The sequence below is a fragment of the Drosophila novamexicana genome, unplaced genomic scaffold, assembly GCF_003285875.2.
Source record: "Drosophila novamexicana strain 15010-1031.04,08,12 unplaced genomic scaffold, DnovRS2.1 tig00000121-arrow-pilon, whole genome shotgun sequence".
In the NCBI taxonomy this organism is placed as follows: Eukaryota; Metazoa; Arthropoda; class Insecta; order Diptera; family Drosophilidae; genus Drosophila; species Drosophila novamexicana.
In genome coordinates this window covers 2,126,015-2,148,092 of record NW_020824773.1, presented here as the reverse complement: position 1 = coordinate 2,148,092, position 22,078 = coordinate 2,126,015, and the positions used below count along the sequence as shown (strand labels likewise).

Here is a 22,078-nt window from a genome sequence, read left to right as displayed (position 1 = left end):
CCATGCGAAGCGAAAGAGGAGAAGAAGTGCAGACTGCGACGATGTCTGGGCAGGCAGTTGTTGCTGTTACTGTTGTTGTTGTTGTTGTTGTCGTTCCCGCGCCTGGCCCTCTGATAAGCCAATGGCATAGGGTTGGGGTTGGCGTGAGCGCGTGTGTATGTGTGTGCGTGTGTGTGTGAGCAGCTGAACAGCTGTTTCTGACGCGAACATCAACTGCGCCGGCGCCTTGCAAACTGCAGGCGAACGCAGCCGAGTCAAGACACGAAGCTGCACAGCGAAGAAACGAACGACGAAAACGAAACATGTGCCTGACTACCTGAGCAAGTTGAAACTGAAACGACGCTCACAAACAAATTCAACTTTCAACTGAGCAGACGTCACGCAGCAGCAGCAACAGCAGCAGCAGCAACAGAAGCAGCAGCAGCAACAGCAGCCGCAGTCGCAGCGCACAGAGGCAGCGTTTCTCTCAGTTTCGTCTTGTGTGTGATATTTGGGATTCGGCATTCCATAGCCGCCATTCCCAGCGCGTGGCTTCAGTCGTTTGGCATTGGCCCGACATGCCGGTACAAGCGTCGCATCTCCGCATTCGTACTCGCCAACAATTGTTGTTGTTCGCGTCGCGTCAACAACATCAACAAATAAATGGAAAATAAATAATCTGGATATGTGCAAGTAAATTTATTGTAGCGGCTTGCGATTAGTTCATCATCGGTTGCTAGTCAATTAACGCCCATTGCAGGCGTCGCGCGCGCGTTTTTTAGTGGGTGTCAACACCAAATGTATCTCAGAGATACGAAAACAATGCAGCAATTCGCGTAAGTGCAGCACAACAACAATACAAACCAAAGCAGCAAAACGTACATTATAAAATACCAAAAGAAATAATAAGATCTTTTAAACGAACAGCCAAAATGGTAAGTCAATGAGCCACATGCGAAGTATCTGAAAGATGCGCATCTGTTTTATGTGTGTCTGTCTGTGTAAGCTGTCTGTGTCTGTGTGTGTGTCCCCTCCTACATACCCGAGCGCAACACATGTTGATTGTCCATGCCGCGATAACGCCAGCTGTCCCAGGCAATACACCCTCGAAATATATCTGGAATCTGGGCAGCTGCGCGGATTGCTCTTTAAAAATATCTCAAAAGCGACGCATCTGTTTTTTATTTGCGCAAATGTTTGGCCCAAACACAAAGCTACATAGTTGGTAATACAAATTTGCCTGTCCGTGTGTGTGTGTGTGTGTGTGTGTGTGTGTGTGACACATTTTTGCATTGCCATAAGAAGAAAAATCCCGCAGCAAATTCGTTTTGTCAGTTTCACGTGCGAAATTATAAATTACGAGTATTTTCCCAGCTTCATTTTTTTCCACCGTCACGTGCTTGCGTATGTGTGTGTGTGTGTGTGTGTGTGTGTGTGGGGAGGTGTGTGTGAGGATAGTTGTATAGTACGCTAGCGGAGCATGCGGATGTGGCTGCCAGCCAATGAGTTTGGACACCGTCTGTTTCTGATGGCCTTGGGCTGGCAATTGGGAAATCTCAACTGCAAATAATTGCAGCTGGCTGCCATTTCAACTGCCGCCTTCTGCTCTAAGCCAAATTTCAAAACTTCTGCTAGCCGAAATTTACCAACAGCAGCAAAATTAAATATAATTCATATGTCACATAATTGTTCCTCACAGAAGTGTGCGTGTTTTTGTGTCTGACTCGAAGGGCAACAGATTGTTGAAGCGTCCTTTTGTCTAATTTATATTCGCATTGTATTCGTATATTGCCAATAAATCAATAAGTTAGGTTTGGTCTTCAGACATCCCCTGTTAAGGAGTTCCCAACCCAATGATCTTAAAAACATTGCCAAATCTGCAGCGCATTGATTCCCGTATCTTCTTCTTATAAATCATGAAGAGAATCATATTTAATTTTCCAGAAAATATCTCAAAGATACTAAATTTTTAATTTGAGCATATATAAAAAAATAGATTAAAGCACCATCAAATAAAGCCAAGACTCAAGTCGGGTTTGAGCAGAACCGAGTCATGAACCAAACCAGTTGCTAAAAAAAGAAATAAGCCAAAAATCAGAAACAGGTGTGAATCAAAGCGGGAGTTCATTTATGTCAAAAACCAGGCTTTCGAACCGAACCTTAAGGCAGGCATTTGGTTCGAGCCGTAACCCAAACCTTCTGCTTGAGCTTGAAGGTCTGCTTTAAACTCAATTGTTTGGTATTCTTCAAATACCAAACCAGGAAGTCATTCTTAATTCATTTTTTCTCACTAACATAAAGAACTTGCCATATTGAGCTTTAACAGTTGAACTGAATACATTATTTCCGCATCCAAATTCAAAACAGATCCACAAATAAAAACAATCTAATCTAAGCGTATATTAAAAAGCTAATAAATATTATATTTCGTAGCAATTAAAAGAATACTTATATTCCAAATTATTGACTAGCTTTTCGCATTTACTTAATGAGTACGTTAAGTTGTTAGGTAAGTTAACTGGTATTTAAAAGCATAAGTTAAGATCGCACACGTGCCAAAGATCTGACAAAAAAAGCGACAGATTGCAGCTGGCCGAATATTTATGTTCAATTTAAGAGCGGCTCCTAAACAATTCTCCCATCCAGCTCACAGCTGGGCCTGCTGCATGAGCAGCTGCGGCTGCTGCCTGCATGACTCAGTCGAACTCACCTGGCCCTGCGTTGCACAGCCTGGCCTTGGCTAGGCGGCAGCTGTTGCAGAGCGCCTGCCAAATGATCTGCACTTGTGCAGCACAGCACGGAAGTATGTGTGTGTGACAACGTGTGCGAGCGAGAGAGCGTGACCAGCGGCTGAACCAGCTGCCGTTTTGCCTTTTTGGCCTGAATCGTCTGCCCGACGCTGCTTTTTCGTTTTTTCTTTTTTGCCACCGTCTGCGCGTCTGTCATTGGCACGACGACACCTGTATAAACATTTTAACAGCTTGCCGGGCTCAGCGAGAGCTCTGCTCTGTATACCCTTTGCAAGGGTCAGGTAACAATTGCATAAGGTCTGTACCGAGTGTTGGTTTTGCTAGAATTTCATATATGTTTTATGGGACAAGGCATTTGTGAATTAAATATGCTCATTATATTTCCATACAATCAAATGCTAACTCCCAAAAATCCATAAAATGTTTTTGATATTGGCCAGCAAGTTCGTAAGAAAGTAGAGTTTAATGAAAAATAAAACGCACTTCCTTCCCTCTGTATAAAAAATAAAAAATTTTTTAATCTTGCTTGTATAAAAAGTTATCCGTCTAAAAATATTAGTATGCCCAAAACAATTATAAACAAAAATCAGAAAAAAAAACAAAAGAAAATGATAAAATATATAATCATTAGTTCAAAAAAAAAAAAAAAAAAATAAATATATATATATATATATATATATATATATATATATATATAAATTCTGTTATGATGCAGAACTTGCTGATTTTACTAAATTTATGTTTTCTTAAAACTGATTTTCAAACAGTTATATAAATACATTAAATATAAATGATCTATATAAAGATTTATATTGATATATATGATTTATATAAATAAACATACAAATGTGCTTGAAATTGAATAAAGAAATAATATTTCAAAAATGAAATATGCAATTACATTAAGAATATAGCTTTATATTCCTTTATACCCTTGCAGAGGGTATTGTAACTTTGTCTCGAACTTTGTAAGGCATAGACGAAGACATCTCCGATATTTCCGTCTGTCTGCTTCTATGCGAACTAGTCTCTCAACTTGAAAACTATCTTCATGTAACTCTGCATACGTCTCTCTTACTGTTGAATGCAGTATATATGTAGGAATCGGCTGGATCGGGCCACTATATCATATAGCTGCCATAGGAAAGATCTGTCGAAAATGAGGTTCTTATATGAAAAATATTTTGTTTTTCAAGATATCTTGACCATAATCGGCATTAACTAATTTCCTTGTTCTTCTAAGATATGGGCAAAGCGTAAATAGAAAAGAAAAGTAAATCGTTATGATTTATTTGTATCAAGCAATTAATTAACCTTAAGCACATATTAAATAATAAATGTAAAGGCAACATGAGTCGATTGCCCTGTAGGAGTATTCACTGTGCGGCTTACCAGAAAGCCATTTGCCATTTGTTCAGCTTGCAGTTCTGCAAACAATATACAACAGATGGCGCTGAGACAGTGAAACAAAAGTATGCTAATAAATTAAGTCAATAGCCGGCAACGAAATGATCACAATTAGCCTTGGCAGAAGGAGCGGGCCAATTAGCGGGTTCGATTGAGTTTGTTGTCCCAATAGGTCCACATCAAAGTGGGGTTAAATCAGCGCTGCGAGCCTTGGTTAAACAACAGACAGACGGCGACTGGCAATTTTCATATTGTATTACTCTGGTGATGGGCAGTTCGTTAGATTGTTGGACTGTTAAATTGGCGTATTGACGGCCTGATTAGCCGACAGGCACATTCAGTGAATGCACTGAAAATTGACAGCGCCGTGAAAAGGGCAAAGTGATTAAGGTAATAGGCCAGCCAGGTGAAATGCACATGACAAGCGCAGCTGCTGTTGCTGCCGCTGCTTAGCGAAGGGCGCCACATGTGGCATGTGGCGCCACACCAACAAACAACAACGAACAAAAAAATCCCTGCCCAGCCATCCATCAAGCGCTCAATCAATCATTAGCATTGTAAACCTTGCCCAGCAACCCACAAGCTAAAAGAAAATAATGTTGGCGGCGGCATTTTCACACCTTGGCAATTAAGCGACACGCCCAGGAGCGACGCCCATGTGGCTGCCTAGGCGACATTGACTAATGAGACGCCATTTTGTTTGCCGGCTAAACAGCTGAGACAACACAACAAATGGCAATGGCGACCGGAAATAAGTCAATTTACTTATTAGCACAGCGAGCAACGGCAACGGCAACAGCAGCGGCAAAGCCAACAGCTACCCAGTTTTCAGTTCCTCAAAGCACAAAGTTAAACAAAGAGTCGAAAGTGTCACGCACAGCAGAACAACTAACACACCCATACGCCCACACACACACTCGCACGACTAGTGTATATTTTTGTGTGTGCATCCGCTTAATCGAAAAAGTCAAAAACAAATTTTTCGGGTTTTTACTTTTTTTTTGGCATGCCCATCCAGAGCCCGAGCCCGCTTCTAGCCACTTGCCGATTGGCCTCTGGTATTTTATTTTTTTTTATTTTATTCTTATATTTTTGTGGCTGCAGAATTGTAGTCGCTACTGCATGTGGCAGCTTATTAAAAAGACGCAGAAACCAACAACAGCAGCAGCACCAGCCGCAGCAAAGAAGCCTGCAAAATGCTTTTGAGCCGCACACACACAAAAATTTCATGGGTCTAGTTAAAATTATTTGGTTATGTGTAGAAGAACAATGCAGAGCATAGTGGCAAGGACAATGGTCAGCCCACTTACCATATATGATGCGGATGACTATGCGCTGTATCATTTAAATGGCAAGAAATCAGCTTTCAATTGTTTTAACAAGTGCTAAAAGCTTAGAAGACAGACTGAGTGCTATTATTAATATTTAGTAAGAATAGGATGACAGCTATTATGTTATATAATATTATGTTATATTATGTATTATATTATATTATGTTGTGGCGCGTCAAGCAAGCAAGCTCAATCTAGAGTTTTCTAAATGCACATTTATATAAATCAGAGCTCTTAACTTGTATTCCTCAAATAGTTTCATAAAATGGATTGTATATATTGTCTGTTATATGTTTATATCTAGTTATACACTGGCTAACTGGAGTAAGCAAATGAAAAAGAAGATGTTGCAGCTGTGGAATGCGTCATGTTGTCCATTTGCTGTCATTCTTTCAACAGATGCAAAGAGCGCTTTACTAAGTGCACATTTCATTCATCTTCTTCATAATGTTGCTGCCACTTTCAACATACTCTTCATTGAGTTAGCCTCCCTTCTCAGGCCGCCCACTCAACTAACTGGCAATCCTTTGGCCTCAACTGTCGTCTCTTATGTTTTAAACATTTTCTAAATAGTAAGCGCAAAAAAAAGAAGAAAAATGGAAACTACAAAAAGAAAACGCCACGACTAACGGCATGTCCGGCGCAGATACAGCATCGGTGGCCTTATAGCCCATATGCCCCTGATACCCTTACCCCTTGCCGGCTCCGTTGCCCTTGCCTTTGCCTTTGCCTTTTCCGCTTCCATTTGCTGGCAAGCGCCCAAATTGTCTGGTTGGGTTTGACGCTGCTGCTACTGCTGCTGCTGGTTGCTTTGGGCCAAAAACATTTGAATTGAATTTGCAGCAGCAACTGCCTCAATTTCCAGACACAGCGCTGACCTTGTCACACATACACACACTCACACACACATCCTATGGGCAAAAGGGGCGTCGGCCAACGACATCGTCGCAGCTGCCGCAATATTTCTTGCGCCAGATGAAACGCAGATGATGCCAGACAACGAGACAGCGGACAACGAACAAGGGAGCAACAGCAACAGCAACAGCAACAGCAGCAGCAGCAGCAACTGAAAAACTGCGCCCGCCAAGTGGCAACAGCTGCCAACTTAAGTATATCTACCCCCCTCACTCTCTTTCTCCATCTCTTTCATCGCTTGCGTCTTGTAACTTGTCATGGCACAGTTGTTTGAGCTGCAGCTCAAGTGCCGGCAACAGATTTTTGCTGTTACTGCCCCAAGTTGCTGCTGCTGTTGCTGGCATGTGTTGCTGTCGCTGCAGCAACATGCATCGATTTTTGCATGTGCCCCAAATTAAAAAAAAATATGAAAAATGTTTTTTTTTTTTTTGGCACTATTAGATGGCATAGCATTGCACAGGTGTTACACGCCAGCGGCAGCAACAGCTGCAGCTGCAGCCGCTGCTGTCAGTCGCAATTTTTAATTGAAAACGGCAGCAGCAACAGCGCGGCCAACACCGCATAAACTGTCGTGTGCAGCCCTGGCCACGACATCAACGTCAGCGTCAACGGCACGTGGCAACATGTGTTAAGCCCTGCCCCTGCCCCTGCGCCTGGCCTTTACCACCCTGCCTGCTTCACGACTGTTGTAGACAACTTGGCTGCACAAGCAATCAACAGCAGCAGCAACAACAGCAACAATGGGCAGCAGACATCAGCGGCACGTGCTGCGTGCAGCACACTAACTGAAAACGCTTTTCCAATCAGACAATCACAACAACGGCCAAAAACAGCTGGCAAATCTTCAATTGCCAGCAACGGGGCCTCGTTTCGTTTGAAAATTGCATTTCTAGCAGCAACAGCAACATGAGCAGCAGCTGCATAATTGAAAAGCTGGCAACATGTGGCAAGAGTCGCTTACTGCGGCTGCCCAAATGTTCTAGCTGCAGCTGCAACCGACTTGCCGACTGGCTAGTTAATGGCCAGGCGGGGCATAAAACAGTTCATATCGGAAATAAAACAGACCATAAAGCCGATTAAGCGCGGCACTCGCTCAACTGTTTTTCCTGCCGCTGATGCTGCCGCTGCTGCTGGTGCTGCTGCTGTTATTGCTGATGTTGCTGCCTTTTTTTGTTGCTGTTGTTGGTCGCTGTGACACGCCATTATCTTATTATGCCTCGCACACACCGAAAGTGCCAGAGGGAAAGGAAGTAAGCAGCAGCAACATACACGTGCGGTGACTAGTGCAAAAATTGTTGCTGCTGTTGTTGCAGTTGCTGGCTGTGTGTTTGTCTGATGTGTAATTTAAAATGACACCAATGCTGCGGCACGTTGCAGTCACACACACACAAGTGCAGCAACAGCCATTCACGAGGGTTATTCAAAAGTTCTATTAATAGAGTTAAGGCCAAGTGCTAAATAATTTAACTAAACTAAAATATATAGAAACTTTAACAGAATTGACAATCTTGGATTTGTGATTCTTATCATCATGTGTTTCCAAAAATAACATGTTGGGTATGTATTTATTACAGCGTTAGGGGTATTCCGCGAATATTGCCAAATAGTATATAGAGTTGAGGGTATACATTGTTTTAACAAAGGTTTGCCTTTTTCATTAGGTCTGGCTAAACTCATATTGCACTATTAGTATTATATATTATTGCATTAGGTGTTCCCAAATCTTTCGATTTATTTTCGAATCGAGTGTTTACTTAAATATTTTATATATTGTTAATTTATTTCAAGCATTCTCAAACACTTTTAATGAAGTCAACGAATCGCCCTTCGAGTAGCACTTTGCAAGGATAAAAAATTAGAGCAATATCAATGTATACCAGCTAAAAAATCATTTGGGGTATTTAAATTATTTAAATTCTGATAAAGGCAATAATTTGTTTTACAATTGTAGTTTACATATACACCAATAACTGAAATAAATATCAGTAGCCGTAAAAGAGGTAATATTAGGGGTATTCCTGATCATATTAATAATATTATAAATTAATGAAAGAATTGAAATGAATATAAATTAACGTACAAATAGTTAACATTAGGGGCGTTCCTAGTTATATCACTAATAATATAAATGGGTAATAAATATATATTAAATAACGTAACATTGAAGGTAATCTAGGTTAATTCGTAATAATAATGAAAATGATTAAAAAAAAAGCGGTAACATTAGGGGTATCCTGATTATCTCACTAATAATTTAAATAAATATTAAATAGACGTGAAATATGGTAACATTAGAGGTATTCCTGGTAAAATCACTAGTGATTGAAATTAATAAAAAACAATGTAAAATTAAGTAATATTAAGTGTATTCCTGGTGATATCAATCATAATTAAAATTATAATAAAGGTACGTAAAATGAGATTATATTAGGGTATTCCTGGTTATTTTTAATAATAATAAGACAAGTATTGATAGTTATATCACTTATATATGGGTATATGGGTATTCCTACTAATATCACTAATACTTTAAACCAATATGAAACAGACATTAAATTAGCTAACACAAGGGGCATTCACAGTTCTGGCCAATATATATTTGATGGCATTTTTGAACATCGTATTATTATATCGATAGCATTGACGCAGACAGTTGCGAGCTGGGGGAGCCATCATCAACTTCTCTGGCAACACAATTCGCTCACATTTGTAGCTTCATGTGTAATGAAGCAGCTGACGCAGCAAGTTGCAAAAAACTTTTCATTGTAAAGCATACACATGCACAAATCGAAATACGTGCGTGCGTGTGTGTGTGTGTGTGTGTGTGTGTGTGTGTGTGTGTGTGTGTGTGTGTTTGTGTGTGTATTGCACGTACTTCTGTCTGAGTGTGTCTGCTGCTGTTACTGCTGCTGCTGTTGCTGCTGCACAGGTGTCGTCGCCAGTAATCTCTTTCAGGCAGCGTTGGCGGCGGGCGCCACTTGTGCATAATGACGCAGTCCGCACAGCCACATACAAAGCTGGACTGTGTGTGTGTGTGTGTGTGTGTGTGTGAACTGGACGCGTCCACGCGGCTGTCATTTGCACACACACACACACGTAGTGCGAACGTGAACTGGCAGCTTACAGCTAAAGCACATGCAGCTGTGCTGTGATTTCAACCAACGATTCCCAAGCCCAGGCCCAGGTCCAGGCCCAGGCCCAATCCCAAAACCCAGCCCACACCCACAGCAGCAACAACCCTTCACAGCTGTTGTTGTTGTTATTGCTGTTGTTATTACAGTTGGCGCGCCTTTTCGTTAACTCTGCCACAGCTCCTGCTTCTGCTGATGCTGCTGCTGCTGTTATATATGTGTGTGTGTGTGGCGTGTTTTTGTTAGCAAAAGGGATAAAAGTATAAAATGCTTTGGTGTCCAGCCACATGGCTGTGCTTCTGCTGCCGCTCCTGCTCTTGCTGCTTTTGGCCTTTTTTACACGAATTAAATGAATGTCGTTGAATTTTTTATGATTTGTGTTGCGCCTAATTGAAAATTATGCGCGAGATGTTGCTGCTGCTGCTGTTGCTTTTAATTTGTCATTGCTTTGGCAAACGGCTTGCCAAATAGTTGCCACGCCCCGCACACACCGCCCCGGAGCTGCTCGACCCGCCTCTTCCCCGACCGTTTAAATAATTACTTTTTCTTTTAGCAATTTCGCCAGCAGCCGTTGCCAGCGCCGGCAGCTGCCTGGCTGGCTGGCTGCCTGCTGCCTCCCCGCGCGCCGCCCTGCTCCAAGTTTTGTGGCAAAAGTTCTGCGGGCGACATTTTCCATTTTGCTGAAACTGAAGCTCAAGCTCAGGCGCTTTGAAGTGGCTTGGCCCCCAAGCATAGTGGCAGCGCGGCAGCGGCCGGTGGGGTGGGTCGTATGTGTGTGTGGGGGGCAACTCAAGTTGAAGCTTTAGCCGCCTGCTGGCGCCGACAGGCGACAGCTGCTTGAGAGACGACGTCGACGACGTCGACGACGACGACACGGCTGCTGCTGACATTTGATTCATTCGTCATAGCCTGGTCCTATGCCTTGCCAGCAGCTGCTGCCAGCCAGTCAGCCAGCCAAGCTATTAAGTGAGTCAGGGCCCGCCCATGCCTCCCGCATGCCGCCCACTCACCTGGCGCACACACAAAACACTTGTTGTTGCCGCCTGTCACGCATGTTTCGTTTTGTTAGTTTCGTGCTGCCCGCCGCCAACAGCCCCTGCCGCTGCCCAGCTACCCGAACAGTTGACAAGTGTTATAGACGCCATATGCTGGCTGAATCTGTCATTAGTTGGCCCCAACCCACCACAGCCCCCCTTCGCAACCAGCCCCCTTTTTTTGTCGGCACTTTGGCAAGCGGCAGCTGCGTGTCAAGTGTTTGTTTTTAATAGAATTTCATTTGCAGCATTTTTAGTAATTTGCCTGATGCGAAACAGCTGTCCGCCAGACTGCGCTCTCTTTCCCTCTCTCTCGCTCTCTCTCTCTCTCTTCCTCTCTCTGTCTGAGAGATCTCTCTTGCCCCCACCTAGTGTAAATATTGCCAAGTGCGACGATTGACTTTAAGCATTGCGCCAAAAAAATATATAAGAAAAAAAACTGTTTTTACACCTCAGCCAGGCAGACGAGCAGCTGAATTGGCGCTTGCGGGAATTGGGGCGAGCCCTGGCGGGGGTGGTCGGAGATTGATCGAAAACATGAATGAAAATGAGCAGATTTTTTTCCTTTATGTTTTTGTTGTTGTTGTTTCTCGTTCTTTTACGCTTTTGTTTATGCAGCCGCACAAGCTGCACAAGCTCCCACAGCTCGTCCAGGTATTTACATATTTTAGTGATAAAAATCAACAAATTTTCCCATGCTCCGACCGGACTGACATGGGCGTACCCGGGCGACCGGACATGAACATGAACAAGTGCGTGCCAAAGGGTTGAATGTGTGTGTGAGTGTCTGCTGGGGGGAGTGGCAGTGGGATGGGCGAGTGGTTGCTCAAATGGGCGGTAAGTGCCGGTTGAATGTTTGTGCAGCCTGCCTTGTTGAAAGCCGGGCAATTGTTTTTAAATGTGTGTATGTGTGTGTCTGAGGGAGTGTGTGTGTGTGTGGGGGGGGGGGGGGGGGGGGGAATGCATTGCATGACCGGGCAGTCATCAATTGGCGCAATTAAAGTGCTTCACGAGGTGTCTCTGATGGAGCGGTGGAAATACCTATCAAGTATGTTCATAGTTTTTATATAAGTTGTGGAATTCGAAAAAGCTGCTTCGATTTTTCCATCGCATTTCATGGATAGTTCACTTGTATTTGCATTTCTCTAATTTGCCTATTAATCATATGAATTCAGTTTTATACTTTTAAATGAAAGCATCTGATTTTCTGAAATATTTTACCATTGTGTTTATATCTGTAGTCTATCAAATCATGCTTAACTTAATTGATTTAATATTAAAATTAGCTAAAATACGCACAAACATAACAAATTTAAATACATTAGCTCTACAAATGTTAAAGATATAGATTTAGGAGAGCAAAAGTCGGCGTGACCAAAAATTGTCGTCTTGAGATGTCTTGAGAGACTTTTATTTCTTGCCCTTCTACTCTTAAATAAATAAGTAATAATGGTATATTACAAAAATGATTTTAATTTACAGAGTTTGGAAGAATTCTTGATTTGATGTCAGTTTTTTTATTATTTATATTTTAAAGTTAAGATAAAGAAACTGAATCAACGGAATCAGTTATTTGTGTTGTACATTAAAAATTGAGGCGCACATACATATTTAAACATAATTTATATAATGTCCATCATGTTAGATGGAACCTTATTAACTAACATGATCGCTGAGTTCAGACTAGTTGCATAAAATATTGACTAAGTAGTCAAAAAGCAATAAGTAAGCCAATTTCCGTGAAATCGATTTTTCGCCCAGACTTTGAAAGGCCTAAACAAATATATGATAAATCAACAATACACGGACTAACGCTTGTTTAAGTATGAATAAAAAAGGACACCAAAATCTAGTTCACTTGTTTAAATACATATGAATGGATTATTTTTATAGCTACACATAGTTGCCATTCGTAATTAATTCCGACAACATTACCAATTCCAATTGTTAGCTGCAAACTGGTGATTGGGGTCTGCCAAATAATTTTGCATGCACTGCTGGTAAGGCCCCAAGCGTGGCTACAGCTGCCCCTAATGAGGCTCGGTCCCAGGCCCCACACACACACACACACAATTCTCCAGCGTGTGGCGGTGGGCAAGAAGGTCCTTGGGTTCGGTGCGCCCAATTTGCATGTCAGAGAACAATTTAATCAAATTGAAATCAAATAATTTGAAATCATAATGTGAGAACTTTGTCACTTGATGTTTTCGTTGACGCATGGGAACCTGTACAGGTTTGCGCTTGTTTATAATTACAAATTGTGTGGGGGGCTTTCAATTGTTGTCATTGTTGTTGCCCCCAACAACAACAGCAACAGCAACAACAACAACAGCAACAACAATGACAACAACGTAGAACAGACTGTTTAAATTTCTTAACTAATTTGCGACTATTTCCAGATGGCGCTCGATGGCAAAGCGATAATTAAGGAGGAGATTACCGACAAGGACGCATATGACGCAGCCGCGGCGGCGGCAGCAGCAGCGGCAGCGGTCGCAGTGGCCACATCAACAGCTGCCGCATCCGCGTCATCGACAGCGGGCTCATCAGCAGCAGCTGCGGCAGCCAACACAGCAGCAACTGCGGCTGCAATTAGTCGACGGCTTAAAGGTAAGTAGCATGTGGAAAACACATGGGCTGGGTGCGAATCCAGGGGGAGGAATATGTGATTGTGAATGTGAATGTGCCTGTGGAATCGGCTGCGTAGACATTAAGGCGTTTAATTGGGACTTGCGAACTGGGTTTGGGAGCACAAGTGCAGCCAAGCGACAGGCACAACGATTGATGGTGTGAATGGCAGCAGCTGCGAGTGTGCGTTTGTGAGAGTGTGGGGTTATTTAGCTGTTTATGTTGTGGCACGGCACAAACAATTAGCAACAACGACGTAGGGCACGAGTTGCAGGCCAGTTAAGTGAACAAGATTTTTGTGATACGCGATTTTTATGAGTAAATGTTTCCTTGGGGAATTTACACATATAACTTCATGCTCTTGCACAATTTATTTTGATGGTTATACATTTATTATACCCTGCTAAACCTTATACACATCTATCTGTAAACTTTTTAATTTTTAAATTATTTATTTGGCTTGCCTGTAGTTATTTATTCATATATACATATTACGGTATATTCAAATATATCAATCCAATTTCACAAAGCTACTGTCCTACATTCCCTGTTGACTGATTATATAAATATGTGAGCCCTACTCAGTCAAGATTGTTTTAAGATTTCAATATGCTTACAAGTTGTTGAAAAATCTATTAAATACATTTGATTCCAATTACAATTTACTATAAATTTTATAAAAATAAATCCAAGCATACTTCTTGAATTCCCTTATATAAATATAAATTAATAAATTTAAAAAAAACTGTTATATATAAAATTAATTATTTCGAAAAAGCATTTCCATGAAAATTTCACGAATCTGGAATTCAGAACAAAGTAAATTATTTACCTTGAATTATTTGCTATGAATATTCATGAAACTCTTCTGCATCTGTGCAGCAGCTCAATAAGCTGCATATGTAAAATAATATTGTCATTAAATAGTAAATAGTTGTTGAGCAAAAATGAAATGCATACAATCAATGTTTTTAAGATGCACTACAATTTGCACCCAATAATATCAGCTGGATAAAACTGGCACTTACTTTATGCAGGCAAAATGGAATTAGTTGCGGAATGTTACTCACAGATTTTTTGAGCGCTTGGCAGCTGCCTTCAAGTGCAACAACTCATTTTGTCGGCTTCAACCACTCGCTGGGACCGCAGCTCACAGTAAAATTTTGAGTGTGCGCGCACAGGATGGCCACAAGGTTTTGCCATTTTCCACTTTTTGTTCCCTTTTGGACGTTAGCCCAAAAAAATAACAGCCGCTGTTGGCGTTCCCAGTAGCACAAGCGACAGAAGCAGCAACAACAGCAACAAGAGCCCGCATCTGGGAAAAAAGCGTAGCCCGCTTTTAGGGGCTGCTCTATTGTATGCTTTGCTTTGATTGCCGCTGCCGCTGCTGTTGCTGCCGCTATTGTTGGCATTTTAGTTGTTGTGGTTGTGCGTACCTGTGTCACTTGCTGCGCCAATTCCCAGGCCAATGATGTGTGCGTGTGTGCATTTAAGGCGCTTAAATTCTATGGAAGCCTGCTCTCTAATTAGCATTCAAAACTGAAGCTCTTAAAAAAAAAGGTTTTGTTTAACAAATGTTTGCTGTGTGTTGCAGAGACGCCCACAACGGCAACAACAGCAGCAGCAGCAACAGCAACTTCATTATGCCGCCTGCTGATGATGATAATCACAAACAGCGCATGATGAATATTTGCCAAAATGATTGTTTTCCCAAATGACTATGCCAGCAACAACAGCAACAACAACAACAGCAACACAAACTAAACTTGCCAACGTTTCGTTTTGTGCGCTCGACTGCAATCTATGGGACGCAGCTGTGCAAATTCTGTTGCCCGCACACACACACACACATCGGCATACAAACACACACACAGACATAGACTGCCACTGGCCCATGCTGCGTATACGTAACCTTAAATCGATGGCTGCTGCTGCTGCTGCTGTTGAAGCTCACTTATGATGCTGATGTTGCGCCAGCCGTTGAGGCTCCCACAATGCCGCATTGCCACGCCTCTAACAGCCGCTTCCCCCCATCAGGCAAGTCCCTGCCACGCACATACACAGAGAAAATTGCCAACATTATGTTTTAGAAAATATGTGAATTGTCAACACAAAATTTTCGTAAATAGTTTTTCGTGGCCAAAACATTTTTCGTGCACAGTCACAGCTGGTCAGCTGCCTGACCGACCGACCAACCGCCCGACCGCCCAGCCCTTGGGGCACAACTTTGGGTCAGTTGCGGTTTTGTGGCCCCAACAAACTTTTAAGCCTCAGCCAACTGCAATATTTTACAATTGTACACAGCCAGTTAGATAGAAGAGATACTCTCGGCTCAGTTGGACAGTTACATAGCTATAGCGTGGGCGACACTTGCTTCTTTCTGTTTTGCCTTTATTTATACTCTTTTATTTTTTGCTTTTTGCATAGCAGCCAATTACAGGGCCCGGCGGCGGCATCATGTGATCCATCATTGTCTATGTTTGGCGTTTGATAAGCCGCCGCCAACGCAGTTGAGTGATGCCTCCTACTCGCTGGCTCACTCTCTAGTGTAGGTGTGTGTATGTGTGTGCGAGGGGTGTGTGTGTGTGTGTGTGTGTGTGTGTGTATGTGCTTCTGTCCCTTCGATTGGCGTGCCTGAATGGCTGTGAAAACACAGCCAGTTGCAGCTGTATCCACAATCATTATCACAAAAGCAAACTGTGCAGCAGCCACAGCAGCAGCAGCATCGACTGGCGGCTGCGTCGTCATCGTCATCGTCAGCTATAGCAGCGGCAGCAACAGCAGCAGCAGCAGTGGCAACATTTGCACCCACACCCTCACACACATAAACAATTTCCATTAGCTTGCGCAAACAAAGTTTGTGTGTGTTTGGTCGCCAATGCGAAACAGGCGACAAAACATTTGCAAACTGAATTTCAATTTAAAAATTTACAAGTTAGCGCTAGAAAGAAAGAGATAGAGTGAGAACATAAACTAATAATGAAAGAGAGAGATAAAGATATAGATATAGATAGAGAAATGAAGAGAGATGGAGATAGGGATGCAAATAGGGATAGCAAACATTCATTCGTGCACAGAGAATAAAATTGTGTTCTTTAATCAAGTGAACGCAGCCTTGAAGTGATTCAAATATGAAATTAATTATGTTTGTGCAGGAAATAACTTGAATCAAGATTATCTTTTAATTGAGCTCATTTCAAGAGCGAATTAATAATTCCATTATACGATATTGGGCTTGAAATAAGATTAATTTGTTCGTGTTCTCTCAAATCAATCAATTTCTTCTATTTGTAGAATTTCCTACTGAAAGCAAACATGTACTCCATTTTATATGTTTATTTATATGCTCATCAAAGTATACTCCAAAAATAATAACTTTAATATATTTAATCATTTTTCGAATTATCTTGTTTACATCGTACTTTAAACAAATGCATATTTAATTAATTTGTTTAATACGTCAAAGAAGCTACTATTTATTTACAGAACGCAGAGTATTGTCGAGTAAACATCACTCATGTTTGTTTTTTTTTAGGAGTTTTTTAATAAAACTATAAATATTTGTTTTCAAAAAGTTTCAGGCGTCAAAATTTGCAAATAAAAGAAGACAGAGCTTGATTATATAATATTAAGTATACGGTGGTTGATTAATGACTTGTACTTTCTTGTTTAAGTAGATGTATCAATTTAAATAGTCACACTTTCGGTTCTAGTTAGCTAATGATAAAGTTGACTTTAATCAGGTCTAGATGCGGGCTTTCCTCCCTTCTGAGACTATGCGTGATCCATAATATTCGTTTAAATAATTGGAACTATCTTTTCAAATTTATCGCTATTATTATAAATTTGTTCGCATAACTTAAATTTTGTGACCCTCTTACCTCTCTTCTGTGTTTTTATAATATATATCTTGACTAACTTATGCTCCATATAAGCATAATATTCGATGTCGTAGTTAATATATTGTTTAAACATCCTTATTCACAACAATCAAAGTTGACTAGAAAGTCAAAAATATTTTTGAATCAATTCTCTAGCTCGCAAAAACACATCCTTTTAAATTTGTCGCCTGCCAGTGACTGCTAACGCACTCCAGCCGAAACCCTGCTCATCCCCCACACAGGCCCTCGTCAGCATCAAGTCGAGGCTCGTCCATCTGCGCGCTGCGGCTTTGGCATTAAGCTTTTCATTTTTGAGCTACAGTCGAGTGCGGCGCTTTGGCAGCCGGATCAGGGCTAGGGCATGTTGCACCCAGTCGGCCAGCATGCCACCCATGCGCTCATGCCCCAAGGCTCCATGCCCCATGCCCCATGCCCTATAATATACCCTTACCCTGGGCCAGCAATTAGTGCGTGGTGCTTGATTTGCTTGCTTGGCTGGGCTTTGGGTGCTTGTTGCCTGGCAAATGGCAACCAAAAATGTTTGCTAATTTATTTCCCATGTTCAAACAAATTTGTTAATGCTGTTGCAGCGCCCCCTGGCGTTGGGAGCAGACAAGTGCTGTAGCTTGTTTGTGGTCAACAGAAATATATACATAGTTGTGGCATGGCCGATGTTGCAGCTTCCGAGCTGCAGCGTCGTCTACAACAGCTCCTAATGCATTTGTAATGCGCTTCGCCTGCACATCCTGTGTGTCTATACGTGTGTGTGTGTGTGGGTGTGTGTGTGCATGTGGGTGTGCGTACTTGTGCCTTGTTTCTCTTCGTTGTTTATTGTGAACTAACTAACGAGCTGGCTGCTTCCTTCTTCCTTTTAACCAACAGCCAACAGCAGCAGCAGCAGCAGCAACAGCAGCAGCAGCAACGGCGACAAGACCTCCACCACCTCCTCCTCGGCCGGCAGCAGCAGCAGCAGCAAAGACATGTCCATCTCCGCCAGCAACACAGTCAGCAGCCAGCACACGCCCAATGGCAGTCGGGAGCGTGAGCGGGAGCGGGAGCGTGAAAGGGAACGTGAGCGTGAACGTGAACGGGAACGCGAACGGGATCGTCTTTGCCGCACGCCGCCGGACTCACCGCCCGAGCTGGCACGCAATCTGACAGCTGCACCACGCTCACCGCACTCACCGCCACAGCAGCTGCATCATCACCAACGACCACAGCGCAATGCGAGCACCTCGCCCGTGGTCAATGGCGGCGGCGCCAGTTCAGCCACATCGCCAACGCCCGGCTCACAGCATGCCGCCTCCCTGGCCGCAGCTGCGGCAGCTGCAGCCGCTGCCGCTGCGCATGTGGAGCAAGCACGTCTGCTATCCAAGCTGCGAAAGTTCCTCGGCGCTCTGGTGCAGTTCTCACAGGAACTCGGCCAGCCGGAGGTGAGCGAACGCGTGCGTGCATTGATCCTGTCGCTGTGCAGCAGCACCATATCCCTCGAGGAGTTCCGGCTGGCTTTGCAGGAGGCCATAAACCTGCCTCTGCGTCCGTATGTAATGCCCCTGCTCAAGAACAGTGTTGCGCTGATGCAGCGCGAGATTTTGGCACTGGCACGCGCCACCAACCAATCGGCACTGCAGTACGTGACCAGCAATGAGCAGGCCGTGATGGAGCTTACGCCACATGGCGTGGCCAGTGCTGAATTCGCGGACATATTCGTACAGCTGGAGGCGCCACAGCCGGCGGCGTCCAATGGCAATGGGGTTGCGCTGTTCAAGCGCCGCTCCTCGGACTCCATGATGGAGCATGGCGCACACAATGGTCTGCAGGAGTGGGGCGAGTACATGCCAAATGCCGGCCAGCCATATGCGCCGCCCAGCAAACGCCTGGCAATGCATCCGGCGCCCACGCACTCGGTGCTCGCTTTCGACTACAGCGCCGCGGCCGCCGCCGGCGAGGTTGCTGGCGTTGCCGCAGGTTTTATGCAGCGCGACGAGCGCGATTTGCGCCTGGGCGAGTCGGGCCAGGCTGCCGGCAGGCACTCACTGCCTCAGGTGGCACGCGGTGGCAATGCCCCGGCTGCTGGGGCAGCAGGTGCACCCGGCGGCGAGGAGGAGTGGAAGAACATACACACCATGCTTAACTGCATCTCGGCCATGGTGGACAAGACCAAACGAGCCATCACCATACTGCAACAGCGTGGCATTGAGCCGCAGCACGGCAACAACAGCAGCCAGGAGCTGACGCCCGCCGCCATGGCCGAACTGCGCCGCCAGACCGAGGAGAAGGTGGCCGAGTTCAAGCGAAATGCCGAGGATGCTGTCACCCAGGTGGGTTATCCACACGCAAATTTATTTCGCGTGCTTTACCACCCTTAACTTTCGTTTTGTCGCAGGTCAAGCGGCAGGCTGTCATCGAAATCCAACGCGCGGTGGTGGCCGCTGAGACGCGTGCCGCGGAGATCATGACCCAGGAGCGACTGCGCATGGAAAAGTTCTTCATGGAGATGAGCCGTCATTCCAGTGGTGAGCGCGATCTGGACAACAAATCGCCATCCATAACCAGCGCACAGAATGTAAGTACATTATGCATTTTATGACCCTTAAATCGAAACTTAACAATTCAAAACTAGAGGTACTTCTCGGTAGATAGGATGCGATTGCTAAGGGATTTAAGAAATTAGTTTGATTGTTAATTTCAACACATTTTTTCAATTACTTGTCTAATCTTTACATTTTCGAATCTACTTAAGGGCAACAATTTGCAGCAACAATGCTGGAACTGCGGTCGCAAGGCCACTGAAACCTGCTCCGGCTGCAACATGGCACGATATTGCAGTGCCTCGTGTCAGTACAGGGACTGGGATAGCCATCATCAGGTGGGTGTAGGCCAGCACTTTGCAGCAGCCGCGACTTGCCACTAATACGGCGGCCAATTTTTGTTGTTACATTCGCAGGTTTGCGGCAACTCAAGGGCTACCGAGCTGAGCGCCAAGCATTTGCATTCGGCCAGCGCCAGCGGCCTGCGCAGCGCCATGGCCACCCGATCACCACCCACGCCCACAACAGCAGCAGCAGCGGCAGCAGCAGCGGCGGCAGCTGCGGCCTCGGCACATCTGCAGGCGGCTGCCGTTGCTGGCGTGCGGGAAGCGGCTGCGGCTGCGGCAGGCGGAACTGGAGGCGCTGGGGGCGTTGGCGTCGCTGGCGGCGGCGCCGCTGTCGCCGCTGGCACGCCCAGTGCGCTGGTGCCCAACGGACTGGGCTCCAAATGACGCATTCGCATGATGAAACCCAAGAAGAAATACTTGTGCTAGTCAAATTAATGAAAAGCGTTCCGGCTCGAATACGAATACTAAAAACCCACATATAATTATGGAGTTCAACTAAAGTAAACCTTAACCAAAAACAAAATGAAGTGAAATTGTCAGCATTATCCAAATAGTTTTCTAAATGCACACATAAAATATACTTCAAGTAAACGAGTTAGAAATGTAATTTGAAACTTAACTTTTTGCATTTCATTCAAAATCAAAAATTAAAAAAAAAAATGACAAAAAATTAATAAATATAAAGCCGTTTAATGAGTTATGCGCGTGAGAAGTTGATTTTATAGATTTTCCTTTCTAGTGCTTAAGCCTTTTCATTAAATGTTTAAGGTCAAGAAAGGTTCCAATAAACTTTTCCACGCTCCAAACTCATTAATTTATTAATTTTTTAAACTTGTGTGAGCACTTAAAATAAAAAAAAATAAATAAACAATACATATAAATATTTGCACCACATTAAAGTTTATCGAATTAAACGTAAAAACTACAATAAAGGAAACTCTTAATAAATATAAATTGAAAAAAAAAAAAGAAAAGAAAAGCTGTAAGTAGTACTTAGGTCCCAATCCAAAAAGCAGAGAAAGCGAATACTTAAACTGAACATAGTAGTTTTTATTATTATACATATGATATATTATAATTATTATTATTATTATATTATTATTGCTATCATTATGGCTAATTTATTGATTATATATATGTATGTATTTAATTTATTAATTAGTATTTATTGTATTTCTAAAAAAACAAAACAAAACAAAACATATTTAACTGTACTGCAAATGAAAACCAAAAGCATAAGTAAATGTTACAACCACAAAAAAAGGCTAAAAAGAAACCCAAGAAATAAAGTGTTTTAAACCAAAAAGTTCGAGTGCATTCGATGCGATTCAATACGATTCATTTCTCAAGCTGCGTGGCAGCCTAAAAGCAGGCAACGGAAAACTGCACCAGCTATCATTTGCGCATTAGTGTGTGTGGCCAGTGTGTGTGTGTGTGTGTGTGTGTGAGTGTGTGTGCTACAAAACCACAAACTACTGTGATGAAATTTCAATTATCGTCACTCAGCTGCGCCATGTGCAAGTGTGTGTGTGTGCGAGCGTGTGTGTGTATTGGGCACACCTGCTGCTGTCGCATTGCAAGCAAGCAAAAGCTCGTTAGTGCCTAGCCTCTCCTGGGGGCGTGCACAGCATTTGTTGCACACACACACACACACACATGCACATGGCTTGTGGCTGCCATACACACTCACACACAAACGCATACACATTTGTAGACACTTCAGGATCAGCTTGCCTTAACTTTACTTTTGTCTGCAACTGCTGTGCGCTTTTTTGCAACCCTTCACTGGACGACAAGCACACGAGGTTTCGGCTTGAGTTGGGCCAGCAGCACGGCCACAAAATGACGATGATGCCCCTGACGATGATGATGATGATGATGTTGATGATGGCATTTTCCTACCTGAGTGATTTTCTAAAGCCAGGCAACGGCCTCAGAACGACAGGCGGGCGCATATTCAAATAGCTGCACGTCCAGCCAACAGCAACTGGCAGCAGCTTCCTGGTGCCTGCTTCTGGCCAGCATATGCTGACATTTTGTTTGTTCCTGACTGTAAAATTCCCGCCCACCCCCCACCCCTCAATTTGTGCACACCCGTGCTTACTGCCCGTTCGTTAGCTTCTATTTAACATGCAGTTATCGTT

General features: G+C 43.5%; 1 protein-coding gene across 1 annotated transcript; it reads left to right on the top strand.

Moving 5' to 3' along the window:
• The first annotated feature begins 425 nt into the window (after window positions 1-425).
• On the top strand, window positions 426-21,037 carry LOC115758076 (protein CBFA2T3). Its single transcript, XM_030698590.1, has 6 exons — window positions 426-914; window positions 12,947-13,157; window positions 17,939-19,377; window positions 19,443-19,622; window positions 19,800-19,925; window positions 20,004-21,037. Exons 1-6 carry the CDS (start codon window positions 912-914, stop codon window positions 20,316-20,318), a joined length of 2,274 nt encoding a protein of 757 aa, XP_030554450.1. The 5' UTR covers window positions 426-911; the 3' UTR covers window positions 20,319-21,037.
• Window positions 21,038-22,078: the final 1,041 nt, after the last annotated feature.